At 40.5% G+C, this 18,067-nt stretch overlaps 1 protein-coding gene across 4 annotated transcripts in view; it reads right to left on the minus strand.

Moving 5' to 3' along the window:
- LOC101826352 (synuclein alpha interacting protein) overlaps positions 1-18,067 on the minus strand; it is a 132,023-nt gene that overhangs the window by 24,749 nt on the left and 89,207 nt on the right. For all 4 annotated transcript variants that reach the window (XM_040741820.1, XM_040741822.1, XM_040741819.1 and 1 more), the window contains exons 4-6: positions 8,924-9,792; positions 6,903-7,082; positions 1,545-1,658 (exon numbers count right to left, since the gene is read on the minus strand). In XM_040741820.1, coding sequence (XP_040597754.1) covers positions 1,545-1,658; positions 6,903-7,082; positions 8,924-9,792 — 1,163 coding nt within the window. The remainder of the gene's footprint in view (positions 1-1,544; positions 1,659-6,902; positions 7,083-8,923; positions 9,793-18,067) is intronic.

Here is an 18,067-nt window from a genome sequence, read left to right on the forward strand (position 1 = left end):
AATGACTTTATGGAGATTAGCAGTGGTCAAATACTTGAGAAAAATTTAAAACCATCTATTCTCCTTTCCAGTAAAAGTACAATAATAACACATTCTTAACAAATGTGTAACAATTGCCATTGGTTATTTTTATGACAGAGGGTTGGACTGGGAAGCAAAGTGCAAAACAAAGGTGTAATTCTAATATTTTAAACATAGGGACGTATTCAAACTTTTAATGTTCTTCCTACCCCCCTTTTTAAATTCCATGCATTTATACCATTTTTCATTTCAATGGCCTGTGAGAGATACTCCAACTATCACAAAGTATTGTTAAGTGAAATAAAAGAAAGTCACCTTCTATCAATGACATAATAACCTGTATAAACCATCTGTACAGATAGGGACAAAGCAACTCAGCCCCCTTAGACACAGGACCTGAGTGGAAATCCAGTCTTTGCTCTTAATAGCCACAAGACAACGTATAAGCCATTTACTTAACTTTCCTTCTTCAGTTTCTTTGTTTATAGGATAAACAAGATCTTACAGATAATTTACATAAAATCCAGTGGCATGGAACTTGCCACACAAAGGAAACGTGTGCAAATGTGTGTGTCAGCACATGTGCTTTATCTTTTTTATTTATCTTAGTTTATGCATGTATTATATAAGTTGAAGTTGCTTTGGTAAAGAATAAACTTTCAGCTAGTATGATTTACTACTAAAGAAAAGCCAACCCAGGCATGATTGCATACACTTATAATCCCAACACTTAGGAGGCAGAGGCAGGAAGATCATTGAATCCTGCCTGCAGTGAGTTTCAGGACAGTCTAGATGGCATAGAGACCTTATCTCAAAAGCCAACAAGAGCACAAGAATGGTAGAAAGACTATGGGAATGTTCCCTAGCCTTTTGAGCAATGTGATTGGCACGCTGAAGAAATAAGCACAGTCTCTTATTGGCAGTACCACAATTTACTGCCCCTGGAAAAATCTACAAAGCCAAGGTGGGGGGGGGGTGCTGAGTAGATACACGAGAAGCAATTTTCTCTGCAACAAAGTCAATTAAATCTATTTTGATGCTATACTGACTTCCTTATTCTTTTTAAGCTTGAGATTGGCGTTTTGTGGTTTCAGCACCTTTAAAAGATAATTTATAACCATCACCCTCAATGGGTGGTATACATGAGATCTGTGTGCATCAGCTAAGAAAGTTGAGATTTTTCTAAGGTAGAAATTAAGTTTTTGAGTTTATTATCAGTATGTGTGTGCATGCACTTGTGGGCCAGAAGACAGCTTTGTGGATCCAGCCCTCTCCTTCCACTATACATTATATTATCAACACTTTCCCATGTAATTCTACTATATAAATATAACTTCACTATTCATTTAAAATCTTGCCTTGAGATATCTATGTTTCTTAAATCATTTCTTCATTAAACTGTTACAATAAATATCATTGTTCATAAAATCTTTCGATTTGTTTATGATGTCGTGTTTAGATTTTGATGATCTAAGAAGAAAAAATATGTAGACATGTAGGAGAAGGTACTCAAGACTCCATACCTGCCCATAGCAACCTGCATAATGAATGAGGCTTGGGAAATCCTTGGAACAACTCAATTCTGCGATGGCTTCCGTCTCACTCACCATCCAGCGTACACACTCCAGCTGACCATTCTAGATTTTAAGACGACAAAGAGAAAGAAATTCAAGATTACTAGGTCTAGCAAATATCACAAAGATTCTAATTTTACCATGGGAAGATAGATGAATGTGGGCTTTTGTATCAGGCTTGTATTTACTTGGAATATAAACGTAAGACCTGTCACAATCACGCTTTGTGGTTCAACTCTAAGTCAGCGGCAGACTTTCTACTTGCATATGACTTTGTGATTCTAATCAGTTATTTTAAAGTTATTCTGTTGGGCTTTGTGGTAGAGTTCCCACCTAGTGTGTGCAAGTTTTAACCCTAGCACTGTAAACAAATGAATGGATAGATGAAATTACTCTATTAGGTTTTAATTTACATACTGTAAAATATATAAAGTATTATTATTTTTGAATATATATGAATTGAAGTTAGAAAATACATATATTGCTCTCTCTCTCTCTCTCTATATATATATATATACATAAAATTCTAACTACAATGAAAATATCTATCTATCTATCTACCTACCTACCTATCTATCTATCACTCTAACTCCAATCAAATTCAACACTCCTGAAAGTTTCTAGCATCCCATGGCTTTTATCCTTTTTGTTTTGCCTCTGAGTAAAATAAACTCAGACAAGCTGAGCATGTTGCTTTTTTCACTTAGTACAATACTCAGAGTTATCCAAGCTACTGCAAATATTCTTTAATATTTTTATTTTTAAAATTAAAAATATGATTACAACTTTTTGGAAATACGCTTTTATTTCTTTTAGATGGATACCTAGAATTAAACTTTTTTTCCTTTTTCCTTCCTCCCTTCCTCCTTCTCTTTCTCTCGTTTCTCTTCTTTTTTTCTCTCTTTCTTTCTTTTCCTTCTTTCTTTCCTTCCTTCTTCAAGGTCTCTCTATTTGTAGTCCTGGATCTCATTATGTAAATCAGGATGGTCTCAAACTCAGAGATATTCCTACCTCCCAAGTGCTGAGATTAAAAGCAGCACCACCATGCCCAGTTCTAGAATTTGGAAGATTATGTTAGGTGTATGTTTGACCTCATGAAAAGTTGTCAAACTGTTTTCTAATGTGATAAATTACTTCATGTTACCACGAACAACAGAAGAACATTCTAGTTGCTTTGCACCCAGGGTGAACACATAATACTGCCAGAAATCAGTACCTATCACCTAAAAATGTACTTTGTTTAGAGATTTATTTGTTTTTATGTATATGGATGTTTTGTCTGCATGTATGTCTGTGAACTATGTGCATGCCTGGTGTTCCTGGAAGTCAGAAGAAGGCATCAGATCTTCTGGAACTGGAGTTACAGTTACAGACAGCTGTGAGCTGCCATGTGGGTGCTGGAAATCAAACCCAGGTCCTCTGGAAGAGCAGCCAGTGCTCTTAATCTCTGAGCCATCTCTCCAGGCCTCTTCACTTATAGTTTACCAGATAGAGCAACTATTTTTCAAATAAAACACTATTATATTTTCATGAAAAATTAACAAATTTATATTTGAAATAACAACTCTCATTAAGTAACCAGGTTAAACATTTTAATTAGCAGAGCAGTCATAGCGCAAAAGGTGACAATGCTATTATCAAAGAATTATTTGCTATTTGTAAGTGATAAAACGATGCTATGAAAGTCTGAAACAGCTATAGTTTGCACATTTTTAGGAAACTAAAAATGATCCCCAGCTATGATGAAGGAGGGCAGTGAAGTGAGAGGTGACAAAAATGTCACCTGGGGTTGTATAAAAACTTGTTTTACAAAGTCAAATATGGCTCTCGTGCCTTTGAATTTAAAATTCTTTCTCATCTGTAGTCATCACTGGGCTTTTACTCTCAGCACTGTGAGGGTTTCAGAACATAAACAAGACATGGAAATAGTTAAAATGGGAAGGTCTCTTTACTTTTCACAGAAAGTTGAAGTGGCAAATCCTGTGATTAACTTCCAGACAGACTCTGAGATGGATGGAAGTCCTCCACCCACAGTTACTGTGCTCCAGGGTATGCAGCCATCTTGCCTGTACAGCATCACAGCAGGGATGAAGGGAGACTTAGCACAGGCTTGGTGACCAAAGCACTCACTACATCCTACTCTCCCAGATTTTCTTAGAGACTCCCTCGAGACAAGGGGCCCTTAATTGCCTTTCTAGTTTGTATACTGTGGGGTGGGTTGTGAGCACAGAAAGGGTCTCAAGGAGCCAGGGAGGGGCAAATGGGCAGCATCTAATAGGATTATTTTCTCTTTAGAATCTTAACCTGTCAAGAAGAAAATGTCTGTTCCCAGAGGAAGACAGGATAGGGAAGCTCTTCTTCTTTCATTTCTATTTGAATAGCAGAATTCCAAGTCAAGAACACACACACACACACACACACACACACACACACACCTTGTCTCTTACACACATGCACTCACAAATACATGCACACTCTTCCACACACACATGTACACACACACCACACACATACACATTCTCATACTCACAAACAGACATGCTATTCCATCCTTAGAGGTACAGGGATATACTGTATGACTGTGCATAGTATAAAGGTCCCCTAAAAATCATTATTACACTCAGGAACAAACAACTATGCTACTGGTTTATCTGTTTATAATACTAGGCCGATTTTCATTCTTTTAGCCTGTATTCTGTCTTAAGACAAAGAGTTAACTGCAAAACAGGATGCTGTGTTATGCTGGTGGTACCCACATGCATTTCACGTTTACCATCTCCTAACTGCATTAAGGCCACAGCACAGACACATACCATGTTTATGTAAATATTCTCTGTGGTATTTGTACAAGGACAAAGTCTTGGAAAAACACATCTCAGACTGTGTTTTCATCATTGCGCCTTGGCATGAACAGGTAATGTGGTCTGGCTGCATGGGGCTGTTGTCTTTGGGGGGTCTGTCTGGCATCCTGGCTTCTGCCTAGGTTTGGGTAATGCACATTAGCAGCAGGAGACCAGGAGAAGAGAGATAGTCTGAGGTCCCTTCTGTTCTTGGCTCTTGATCTGTGGTACTGCCATTGGTCAGGCCCCTCTCTCCACTAGTCACAGGTCAAAGTCAGCCATGCCTCTCAGCTAGGCACAGTCTCTCAGGCTCTCCTGACCACTCTTTCTCCAGGCTCCAGGCTTCAGTGACTGATCTCTGGCTGCTGCCCCATTTTAATGTTTACATTCTCTCTCAATGAAGAAGAAAACGGGACCATCTTGATCACACAAGGAGCAAGACAGTTTGTATAAGTTACTATTTACAAAGAACACAGAAATATGACGCCATGTCTGTAGCTTCCATAGGAGAGACACCTCCTCTCCTCTTTCTCTCTTTCTGGCTAGTCTAACCACATTGAAGGGTGATTTTCTTTTTACCTTTTCATAAAACCAAATTTAGCTTTATAGATTTGTTCTACTGTTGTTATATTCTCTGATGCATTTATCTCCGATTTAAGTCCTGCTGTTTCCTTTCTGTTGTTTGCTTTGAATTGGGCTCGTCTTACTTCTGCAGTTCCTGAGGTGTCTCTCTGAAACTTTCCTCCCTGCCCACCTCCTTCACATGCCTCCCTCTGAGTGCAGCTATAGATCCTTCCTGTGAAGACAGTGGTTTGTGCATTTTTCCTTCTCTGTCATCTGCAATCACTTTCGATTTCCTTCCATTTCTGTCCTACAACCTGTTTTAGGGTGGACTGTTTCTCATACTTGTAAATATCCCACGTTTCCTTCTGTTGTTGGTTTCTAATTGCATTTTATAATGGATGAAGTATGTAAGAGTATGTTTCAATCCTTCACAATTTATTGGGTTTGTTAATATAACCCCATATAGGCTGTATCCTAGGAAATGTTTTTCTGTGCCCTTAGCAAATAGGTATATTTGAGGGTTGTGGGCGGCAGTTCTTGTAGATATATTTTAGGTCTGGTGAATCAAAGGGCGTGGCATTTAAACAATAAAACGTATCAAAGAACAGAAGGAAATATTACTTCACTTTCCTGAGTTTTGAAACCAAAATAACTTGCTTTGAATGCAAGTAACAGGGACACAAATCAATAAAAGAAATTATAAAGTTCCAGCAGGATACTTTTGCCTCTCCATGTCTCTGGGCTTAGAGTTAGTTGAGTGGTTTTTTTGTTTGTTTGTCTTTTTTTTTTTTAAAAACTGTCTATAAGGGAATGTGTGACATCATGTTATCAAAAAAAGAATGTCTGAAAGGGTATGTGTGATGTCATGTTATCACCAGATCAACACTATGCCTTTGGGCCTAATCAGAATGACCAAAGGAGAAGTTAACAAAACAAAAAAGGAATTTGGTTTACTTCATTCTGAGTTAGTTTGGGTCCTAAAATAATTCCTTCTGCCAATTCTATTTTAGAAAACAGGCTGTGTTAGAAATCAGACCTTCTAGAATTCTTTCTTTGCAGTGACTTTGTTTAGCTATCTCCAAAGGGCACAAACTCCCTAGCAGTCATTCTTGAGTCTCCTGGAAAACCCTCAATAAAGGCTCTCATGTAATGTAATGAGAACAATTATTTATTATTCTCTGTTTAAGGAGTCTGAGAATAAGGAAATAATGTTCTCCATTTTGTCTCTGAATGCTTTCTGTCAGCTGAGGCACACTCCGCAAGAAACTTGGATCACTTGTCCCAAGTATGTTTGTCTTTAGTGACAGGCAGCAGGGCTCTCAGCGATGATTTATTTTTTTAAGTTTTACTTATTCACGTGTATGTCATATATGCGCCATGCATGCTGATGCCCTTGGAGGACAGCAGAGGGCATTAGATTCACTGGAACAGAAGTTATAGTGAGCTATGAGCCACCAAGTGGGTGATTAAAAGCCCACATTAGTTTTAGAAACTCCTTTGATAGCACACCTTGATATAATTCTCCTTGCTTTTTATTCCCACATTACGAAAAATTGACACAGTTTCTGAGAGTTCCAGGTGTGGGTAAGAACCCAAATTGCAATCACCATGAATAACAGAACTCTCAGCCCTGCAGGGGGTCATCTTCTTTCTTTGTGGGTTGATTTGGAAATTATCCTTAATGGATAATAAGCTGGAGTGCCATTAAAATCTCAGGGTGGTAGTGTCTGAAGTGATTAACTTCTACATACAACACACCCATTTGCTGTTTTGCTTCATACATCACTTTCTCCTCTCCCCCTTCTAATAGAAATGTTAAGAAATGGAGATCACAAGAAATCTTAAGAAATGGAGATCAAATCCAAAGACAAAGCCTGGGACGGCTCAGCCCTCAAGAGGTCACCTTGATGGCCAGGCCGGCTGGAGTCAGCTGCTCTGCGTTCCTTTCATTGAGGCAGTCTTCCCCCATCAGAGACGTGAGGTGCTGTAGACACTCTGCATGCCCCTTGGAGGCAGCCACATGTAACAGATTGTTTCCGTTCTCATCGTGAATTTTGTCCAGATTGTCTGCTGCTAGGTGTGGCTGTACAGAGAGAAGAAGGCTTCAGTCAGTAAGTCAAAACAGAACGCTATGGAGGGTCTTGTTTGGAACGGAAGAAGGAACAGCTCACGAGGGCCCTGGTGGCATTGCAAGGCTCTGGTTAGTTAGAGTCCCTTGCTATTTGTCTTACTTGCTTTAAAACAGTGGTTTTAGACCAGTGGTTCTCAACCTGTGGGTCATGGCCCCTTTGGGGATTGAATGACCCTTTTACAAAGCATGGTCTAAGACCACCAGAAAACAAAGATATTTACATTACAATTTATAACAGTAGCAAAATCACAGTTATGAATAACAATGAAAATCACTTTATGGTTGGGGGTCACCACAACATGAGGAACTGAATCAAGGGGGCCCAGCATTAGGAAGGTTGAGAACCTCTGCTTTAGAACACGTGCTCTCAAGGGACAGATGGTTTCATGAAAAAGGGTCATGGGGCTAGGACCAATGAGCTGCGAAGATTTCCAGTTGGATTTTTAGGCCCCCAAGGTGACACTGATGGCAAGCAACAGCTTCTCTGTCTCCAACACCACAACGCTAAGTCCTCGAGGGCTATGCTTTATTGACTGTTGTAGGTTTGTTGAATGAATGAAGTACTTGTTTTAGGGGTCTGACTTGTCAGGTTCGCTCCCTCTGTATTTTACCTCAAGGCTGTGGCTACTAGAGCTTTCACAGGAGCCTCCAGGCATGCCAGAGACTCCCAGAGGTATCTGGGCTATCTGGAGGAAACTTGATTCTTTGGCTGGCTTTTTGTTGTTGTTGTTTTTCTGTTTCTAGTGAAATTCAGTCCTCACAGAGTGAAGTTTTGATAGAATACTTTGGGTAAACTGAGTGGTGTTAGCATTTGCACCTTCTGATTATGTGGGACAAAGGAAAAGAATGAACCAAAGGGAATAAGCAGGAAAAATGGAAAAGACATTTTCAAGAGAAAAAAAGTTGGCGGCTTCATTTGGTAACATCGTTCAATCATATTGTCCTGTTTGCGATAACAGTCCCAATATGTTACAGTTTATCTGTTCATGCTTAACGTTTTGGGGAATCATGATGCTGCGACCAACGCAGTGAGTTTCCTGGATGAGACTTTAACTATCCTCGGAGTATGAGCCCAGGGTTGCTACTGTTTGACCAGTGTCTGGAAACTAGAAAAGAACAGTGCAGCAGATGGAATGCTGTTTCAGCTGAGCTTTCTCAATAGATATTCCTTATAGCAAGTAACTCTGTGTCTTTGGTGACATGCTGGAGCGAAGCAAAAGCCTGTATGTGTCAGAGAACAATCAAACTCGAGGGGAAGCTGTATCTGCAAATGTTTTCCAACCCCCGGGCCCAACTCTTCTGAATAATGATCAGGGTGAAACAGAGAACTCTCTGTTCACAGATCTGGCAGGTCCGCCATCAGCAAAAAACTGACATCCCCACAGAAATAGAGGGAGAGCATGGGGAACCATTTGAACAGCAAAGAAAAAAAAGGCATTACAACTAACTCATCTGGAAAACAGTGCAGGGCTCTTTGTTTTGTTTTCCTTTTAGATTAAGCCTCGTTCCTCCAAGCTGAGGTCAGACCATGTTAAACTGCACTAACAGTCTTCTGGAGCCATTGGTGTCCCCTGAATTAACCCCCTAACCTTAGCATTTAAAACTCTCGCCTCAACTTAAAGCAACAAGAATTTGGGAAGAAACAAAACAAAGGGAGTGAATATGAAGAAAACATATTGTAGTTCTCAAAGAACTAATAATAATAATAAAAAACTTCACAGAAAGACGTGAAACAAACAGTCATCCTGTTGTAAGATGGAGTCTGAAGACAGACAGACAGACACAATACTCACCAAGAGTGATATCTGGCCTTCTTTCACAATGTTCACTATGCTTCTTACTTTCTTCAGGTACTCGCTCCTTTCTTCCGTGCCTTGGGCGCTGCTCCAGTTCACTCCGTTGACCTGGTCCTCTGCTTTGGCCCGTGCTGCTGAGGACGGCAGGTGGAAGGTCCTGAGCTTGCAGTCCGGCCCGGTCTTCTCGAGTTTTCGACTATGGGGGTCACTAAAGGCCTTGTTTAGGAAGTCTTTACCGTGGTTTTCTGACTCGTATCCAGGGACACATTTACCCAGGGCAGGGCGGTTCTCAGAGTCTTCTGTGGAGAGCTTGTGCTGGTCCCGGAGGGCTGTCGATGCTTTCCTTAAGTGAGGGCTTTTCACAGGAGAAAGAACACAAAACGGAGTCATGTTGGCTGTGGAGTTCTCAGTGCTTCCTGGAGGGCAGGCTTTACCAGAAAGGCCGTTGATGGTTGTACATAAGCCCAAAATCCTTTTTTCAGAAGTCACCTTGGTGAGCGGGGCCAGCTGTTGGCTGGATTTAATGTAAGGCACATCCAGAATTTCGTCCATGTCAAGGTCATAATGCTCCAGCTCGCCCAGTGCCTGGCCGGGCTCAGAGCCCTTACCTGGCAGCCCCCTGACTCCATCTTCAGGGCTGAGTTCCTCGGGCTGGGGACCCTGGTCAGTCTCCTCCCCTTTCTGGTATTCTACCGTACTGTTCTTTTGGTCATCATTTTCATTGTTTTCCAGAGTCTCTGGCTGATGTTTCAGCGGAGAAACACGCTTCACTGGGCGGAACTTACTGTATACATCAGCGATTCCAGTGGGCTTTTGTGGGTTTGTAATGAGAGTTGAGACACCACAATTCCAGCTAGAGCTAGAAACTGTTAAAAAATAGTAGAGGAGACTATTAAATTAGAATCTGAATACAATTTGACCACGTAGGTAGACATGGCTCACTTCCGTTATGTTCACAGTAGGCCCTGGTGTAAGGGGATAAAGCACGAGGGGACATATATTCATAAAACTAATGCTTCGTACTTACCACTGCAAGGAAGAGAAAGATGAGATAGTCGTGATGTAATGACCCAGAACTAACTGAAGTAGCAAAAGTGAAAAAAGCAAAAAGTTAAATAAACCCTGACAGATAGTTTATGGCTTGGTGTCTCTGGTACTATTTACATGATTGTCACCACCCTAAAACAAGAACAAAACAGGGATGGGTTTCCAAACTAAGCAGTGAACAATGGTATATGTACACACATACACATGCATAATTATGTGCTAGCCTGTACACATCTCTAATGTTTAAGAAATTCGTGCGAATCATCTACAAACTCAAATTGTGACCTACTATGTGATGTGATAGTTTTCCATTTTATGGTTAGGGACAGCAACGAAAAGCATAAAGTGGTCAGGCACTTGTCTGTCCACGGGAGGCAGGCCATGGTTGAGTCAACCCATTCTATACTAAGCATCTTAGACAACCATCATTCAGGGCCATCTACTGGTGCTTCTCAAACTATGACACAATGTAACACATTTCCATTTGACAACAGAACATGCTCTTTAGAGTAACGCTGCCCTCCGTGTTGGGAAAGGCAGAAACAAGGGCAAGGGAAGGCAGGAAAACCTGATAGGGAAGGCAGAGTACTACTCAAACTTGTTTTTTTCCAATTTATCTCATTTTTGTGCAGTTAAAATAAAGACTGCATGGTAGCCTATAGTCAGCAGGTTGAGATGGACAGTGAGGCAGTCAGACACATTTGGAGATACAAGATAACAACCACAATCTCTTCTAATAAGCCTGAATACAATCAAGATGCTGGTAGCATGTCTCAGAGTGGGCTGATGAAGCTACAGCCCTTTCCCTACTTTGAGACACTCCTCTGCTACAAAAGGCAGATGACCCAGCACTCTTGCAGACTAGCAGGCTACCTTACGGCTTTCTAGTCTTCCTTAGTTTCTACCATCCTTCATAAGGCAGACAAAGCTTCCTTCCAACTATCCTCTATCCTATGAAACAAGTGCACTTGGGAAGGGTTTCATCCCAGAGTAAGCAAATCTACCTGTCTTTGCTATTGGGCGCAGCCAAAGGGTGAGAGACCCTGTGACAGCAGGAGAGCTCAGGTTTGTAACTTTTATAATAGCCTTGGCAGTTCTTACAGTTAAAGAGTTCCCCACATTTGGGTTACTAGTCATTGTTTATTCTCAGATGTGTCCTAAAAGCTTCTGAAATCTATGGGGAGAGGATTGGTTTCTTCTCAGTGAGCAACATAAAGCAAGGGGTACCCAGGAGAAGGAAGGCATCTAGATGGCCTCCTGCCTCTCTTGCCTACACCGTTTCGTCTAGAGCTCTGAGTCATACTCAAAGCTTGGCCCGGAGCAGACAATTAACAGACACGAGTATGTGAACTTGAATCTCACTTTGCACAACTCATTCGATCTTTTAACATGCATAAAGTGAATCCTTCTGAGGGATTTGCAGCTTCATTTCACAGGGGGACTTAAGTTCCTGTACTAAACCCAAAGGAGTGATAATTGCCAGGAAAAGCTAGATTCTTTAAAGTCATTTATGAAATGTCAATGTGTAAAGGCAAAGGCCAATTATTCCAATCAGTTCCCTGTAAGTGTAAAAATTTTCTTTTATATGTTCTTTTCTTTCTAAAAATGCAAAACTATAAAAAGTTGTCATTTGCCAGAAATTTCTGCCAAGCCATTTTCTCTGCCTTAAGAACACACAGTACCCGTTTCACATAAAATAGGGAGATAGAACATGGAACTTATAAGGGGGTAAATAGGCATTTGATTTTACTAACTTTCCCCAAATCTATAAATAGTTTTGAGAAAACCTATTCATAGACATTCTGAGACACATGCTATGGTATCTGGTGATATTTTGTCAGTTTACCTTAATTTCTTCGGAGATCTGAAAAACTGTGAATCTTAGAATGTATTAAAAATATTTAAAGCCACATGACTTAGTGGGTCAAAGCAACAAGTGTCCTTTACTGATATATTTATGTATTATATAAGGTCACAGGTTCAAAGGGTCATTCTTTTATGGTGGCTTTATTTACATGTGAACTTTTTTTCAAAGTGATACAGGGAAATGGGTACCATATGTTTCCCAGCTGTTTTGTTCTGACAGGAGCCATTAGGAGTGCTCTATGTAAATGAATTCTGTCTGTGTTTTATGAAAACACTTCTTTCCACAGAAAGGTCTAGAAACTGAAGAAGGAGCGTCAACATTTGGAAATGTTGTCTTTTTCCTCATTCAAACCTATGGCTGTTTTGTGGGCTTAGGATGAAATCTGTACCTTCTAGACTGTCTTGATTGCCAAGGGGGAAAAATCTGCTTTTTTTTGTTGCTCAAATTTGTTGCCATGTCACATTTTTGGATGGGGAGAAATGCAACAAACAAAAAGACAAACATTCATTTATTTCTCCTAAGCTGGGAAAATGCACAGCATAAGAAAAAGATTATTAATGTCAGGCAGACTTTCCATTTCAATTCTTTAAGAGTACCACCAAATTCTCTTTATTGCTGCTTTGCTTCGGCATCATCATAACATTCTAGTCATCCTTGGAAAGAAATTTCACACTGACTACAGCTACCGGGAGATTTCTGAGGCTAGATTTCTTCTCTAGAGATTATGCACAAATTCTTGACACATGAACATAATTTAAGTCCTTGAAAATTTTTTCCTTGGTCTTTATGAGTCCTATGAAAACAATATCTGTGCCTAATTTAGCTCTCTATCCTTCAAACTCCCAGCAGATTGCTTACCTAAGGAGGTTCTTAATGATGTTTTGCTTTTCGGTGCATTCACCTTTAACACCTTAGGATAGTAAATATGTTTAGTGTGCCTTCAATTTGTCTACCTGATGAAGTCACAACATTTAAAAACCATCAGTACTGAGGTGGACGTTTACGATGCTGGTTTATAGGTAAAACAGTCTCCTATCATCTAGCTGGCATTTGGGATGTTTTGAGCGCTAGCAAGGAAATTTCAGTTACCACACAACCGTCAAAAGCCAGCCATGTTCCCGACAAGCAGTTATGCGGATCTAGAGTATGCAAAGTTCTCTGAATGGCAATGCATCTGGATCCAGGGACCTGACTGTCTGTTTCCACTCTTCCTCACTACCTCTTGATCCTGTCTTGAACCACAGTGTCATTTATATAGTCTCTTAAGTCATTCACTTCAGGCGTTGTCTGTCCCTCTATTCTCTTGGTCCCTGCACTGGTCAGACACAAGTTTGTGGCTTTATCCCAAATACCTCTTGAATCTGGACCCTTTTCTGTACCCTCACTGTACTAACTTGTTATACTGGAATCCTTTCCCATAACCATCACACATTGGTTTTCTGTCTCCCACTGGGCTGTCTCTCTTTCTAGTCCAATTAATCCCTCTTTGGGTAAGATTGACTTTGCCACCCATTAGCTCCCAAACCTTAGTTGTCCCACGCTTCCTAAAATGACATTGCTTCAGGTATGGGATGCATATGCCCACTGTGTCAGACACATCCAAGGACCCATGGTAAACACACCTCATTTACAGTGTGAGAAAACGATTCAGTGTTCAGTCTTCTTCTTTCTCCTCATTTGTTTAGGGAGTCTTAGCTTGGGGCTAGGATTTAATCCCTCCCCAAATTTTAGAATATCCTTTAATAAATTGTGGGTTTCAGGGTCAGTGGCTTTCATAAGCAATGAATTAACTGTAGTGTTTTATGTTGCATCACATTTCAACGATGACCTAGAATTCATTTCAAGTATACCGGTTTTCTATTCACAGCATGACAGTTTCTTTTAAAAAAACAAGTATACTTAAAAGTAAAGTGTTGTAGAAATATGTTATAGAAATAATAGCATACATTATATATATCTAAAATAAAAACAAAGGAATTTTTGGGTATAACACATGATGTATAATACCACTTAAGTTATAAAGGTGTGTGAACACTTGTTTTGTTTGTTTGTCTCTAACAAACTTCTGCAGTGTTTCTTTTGTTCACTTTATGATTTACCTTCTTTTTTCAGCATTCATGATTCCCAAACCCCTGCTGTTCTCTTCTCTGTTGCTCAGTCCGATCTTTCTGGATATGCTATGGCCATCTATCATGGTTCTTATCTTTGGACCTGTTCTGCCTTTCCTACAAACCCCTTATTGTCTCTGCCTGAGACTCACACTCAGCACACACGAATCATCCAGTGTTGCCCTGTTGAGCTGCTTCTTCTGACTCTCCCAGGAAACAGCTGCTCTGTGCTTCTCAGTCCCCTGGAGATACATGAACATGCCTGCAGCAGGCCTGAAAGTAACACACCAACCCCGCTTTTCCCGAGGGTGCCTCGAGAAGACACTTCTGCCTGTAACCAGCTTATTGTCTAACAAAGATCCTCAAAGACAATGGGTTTCTGTGACCCAGTCTTTCCATGAGTGAGTAAAGGGAATACATTAAACCAAATATACAAAATATAATAAATATTTAAGTTTTGCTACAATGTGTCCATTTTGGGGGGCTAAACTGAGGCAAGAATTTAAAAGATACTATGTTGTTCAAGTGGCTTGGGCAGTTAGAAGGCTAGCTGCATAGAGGAGTATAAGTATCCTCTTAAGGAGTTCTTGCTAGGTGGTGGCGGCACATGCCTTTAATCCCAACACTTGGGAGATAGAGACAGGTGGATCTCTGAGTTCGAGGTCAAGTGCGGCGGCACATGCCCTTAATCCCAACACTTGGGAGATAGAGACAGGTGGATCTCTGAGTTCGAGGTCAGTCTAGTCTACACAGTGAGTTTCAGGACAGCAAGGGCAACACAGAGAAACCCTGTCTCAAAAAACCCAAAAAGAAAAAAGAGTTCTTTTTAAATTTCCTCATCTGGAAAATAACAAGGTCAGACAATATCATTGCTAAGATCTGACCCTCTGTAAATACCTCTGATGATGTAGAATGTCTACAAATAACAGGGTTCTTGATTCTGACTCACAATGAAACACTATAATTCCTTTGGATTCATGCATTTTACCAGATCCTCACAAATTTATAATTACGAGGCTGAGACTATTGCTGACACATAATTCTCTGGCTTTTAGGCTTGATAAATTGTTTTCTTTAAGAAGATAATGGACCGTTTGCTGTTGCCATGGTAGACCCAACTTTTAAGACTAAACATCAATATTGGCTCCTAAAATGCCCATTTATTTTACTTCTAAATATGGAGATCTGTGTGCATATTAGAAATTAGGATGAGACAGTGAGAAGAGAAAGAAAGGATTATGTCAAGTTAAATGGTTTCTACTTTCTGTGAGAAACAAACTGGTCAGTTTAATTTCTTTAAGCATACATAACACACTACACATCCATAGCAGCCTACATCGAGAAATACACCCTACATGTCCTCCAGCAATCTATCTCCTTTATTTTAACTATTTTTTAAAATGTGGGGTATCATGTAGTCCAGACTGTCCTTGAACTTGCTATGTAACCAAGGATAACTGTATGCTTCTGATCCTCCTGCTTTTACTTCTTGAATGTTGAAATGATAAGTCACCAAAAGTGTTTAGTTTATGCAGTGCTGTAGACCAAACTTAAGTCTGGGCACACACTAGACAACATATTTCTAGCCCCCTCAATGCTAGAGTCCTGAGTTTTGTTACTATTGGTCAAATGAAATCTGTAGTGAACCTATGGAGCACCAACACCTTGGGGTCTCTAAGAAGTGATGGCAAGTGGCTTCTGTCCCCTCGTGGTAACGGGAAGAAGGGTACGCATCTGAGTCTGAATAGAAACTATAATGAGGGTGACCATTTGCACTGTCCCACAGGTTAGTCTGCAACCTGATCTAAGGAGTGGCTGAGTGAATTCTGGCTTTGGAGAACTGTGTCAGAACATTGTGCTGGGAAGAGTGATGTGTGTAAATGGAACACAAGCTTCTGGAATGTTCCTATGGGCTTGCTGGCTCATCTCTTTCACTGATACCACAGGCCCTTTATTGAGGGTATCCTGAGGTTGAAGGGGAAACACGCATGACTTCATTCTTACAGACATCCCACTCATTGATCTACCCACATGCTGTGAGGAAAATGTCATCGATTTGGGTCTTAAGCCTCTTGTCTTTAAAAGGCCACCGGTACCAAGCAGCTGTTATTGAACATGTCAGGTTCACATTTTATTGCTCCCAGCTCTGCCCGTAGCTATGCAGGCTCGCTCAGATAACTCAGCAGCCGATCTCTGCCTGTTTCTTTGTTCAGTGAAAACTCACTGAAATATTCAAGCCCTATAAACCTGGAGAGAAAAGATAGATCTTCACCGAAGAGGTGTAGCCTGTCATGAAGTCAGACTCAGTGTTTGGACAAGTTTAAATCCTTAGGTTTCAAAAGTACAGTTTACACAGAATGGCAATTGGTAGGTCTGAAGAAAAAAACATGCTTTCAGAGCTATTCTGTCATGCAAAAAGTATTCTGGCCTTCACTGTGACATTAGCAAAACCTTGCGAGTGGATTAAGTTTGTGTTCATTCCAGGACCATTTACTAGGTTCCTTCTCTCCCCTCCTCCCTTCTCTTTCCCCCTGTGGAATTGTACAGAGGAACACAGGGAAAGGCCAATGAAAAGACTCTTCAAGCTGAGACACTTGGAAAAAGACAGCTTGGGAGTAGTAGCCCAAACGTGCTTTCTGATGTGGAAGGCACACACTAACCTCTTCTGGCTGAAGGTGGCGATGTTCTACAGCACCAATCTACTGCCAAGGACAAAGCACCTTTGTAACAGAGTAGAACAAGAGGCAAGGGCAGGCAGAAAGAGAATGGGGTAAGGTGTATTGTTTGTGTGTTTGTGTGTGTGGTGTGTTCGGAAAATATATACTTCCTACTTACTGTCTCCTCAAATGCCAGATTACTTTTAAGTGTGGCGTGTATATCCTCATTTAGGAATTAGCTATGTCAGTACATATGTCATAGACATTAGTATAACAAGTGAAAGGAGATGAAAATGTGTTTCCTGGACTTCACAAAACAGTATCTTCACTGGGATTTCTCTCTGCTTAACACTTGGAAATTGCCAATACATCCACATCAGTTTCTGCATTTATGAGCATAGAAGAATACATGGTTTCATCAGAGATTTTTCATAACAGGCCTCGAAGATGGATGGGCAACTTTTATGAATTCTCACTTGAAAACAAATGAGAACCCAGGGAAGTTTAAGTATTTTGTGGGAAATCATGTAGCATTCTGATTTCTCAATCAGGAAGAAGGTTGCCTGACTCCAACTTTCCATAGCATCAGAGGACCACTCTGTCAAAGCTAAAGCTACTCCCGAAACAGGAAATTCGCCATCTCTCTATTTGGGTCAAATGTTGGTCATGGAATCCCAGCAACCAGTGGAAAGGCATGGAGGGAACCACTTCGACCTCTCTGTAACTAGAATCCCAACATGAGCTCTTCCTCAATCTGGCCACCCCTAGAGTATCAAACTACAGTTTGGGGACAAAGTTAGGGAAATAGCTCTTAATAATATCTTTTCTAAATGACAGTTGGACAGATTTTCTCCACCTTGTGTATAATTGGCAGTGTCAAACATAAATTTGGATTTATGTGATCACTGAGAATCCTGGCTAAAGCTGTTAATCTCTTTTGAATATAATCAAGAGATGCAAGAACATGACAAAGGATATTCAGTCCTGTTAAAGTAGTTGGTGACAGGCAGATCGTTAAGGCCTTCTTACCAGACCTATCTATTCAGTAAGCATCTGCTAAATGCCTTCTATCCATACAATTCTCTTTTCCCCACAGGGGAGAATGAAATACATACAAACTTGTCTAGACAATAATGCAAGAGCACACATGAAAGAAAATGCAATGAAAGTCAAAGTGCTTTTTATGGAAATAAGCCAGCATGAGGGTATAGGACAGCTGAGAAACCCCATCTGGGAGATACTAGTTAAATCCAAGGAGGAGAAAATGGCAAGTATATGTGAGTTAGGGGAAGTAAGAGATGAGGGGTATTTTGTGACAATCAGCAGAGATGCTGACAGATTCTCTACCTCTCATTGCTGAAGCAGAGAGAGCCAAGGTGAAGGGTTGGAGATGAAGGCAAGGATGGCTATTTGGGGCCAATACACTTGTCCATTTCATAAGGGCACTAATTCCATTCATGAG

Source organism: Mesocricetus auratus, unplaced genomic scaffold, assembly GCF_017639785.1.
Source record: "Mesocricetus auratus isolate SY011 unplaced genomic scaffold, BCM_Maur_2.0 Super-Scaffold_6730, whole genome shotgun sequence".
NCBI lineage: Eukaryota > Metazoa > Chordata > Mammalia > Rodentia > Cricetidae > Mesocricetus > Mesocricetus auratus.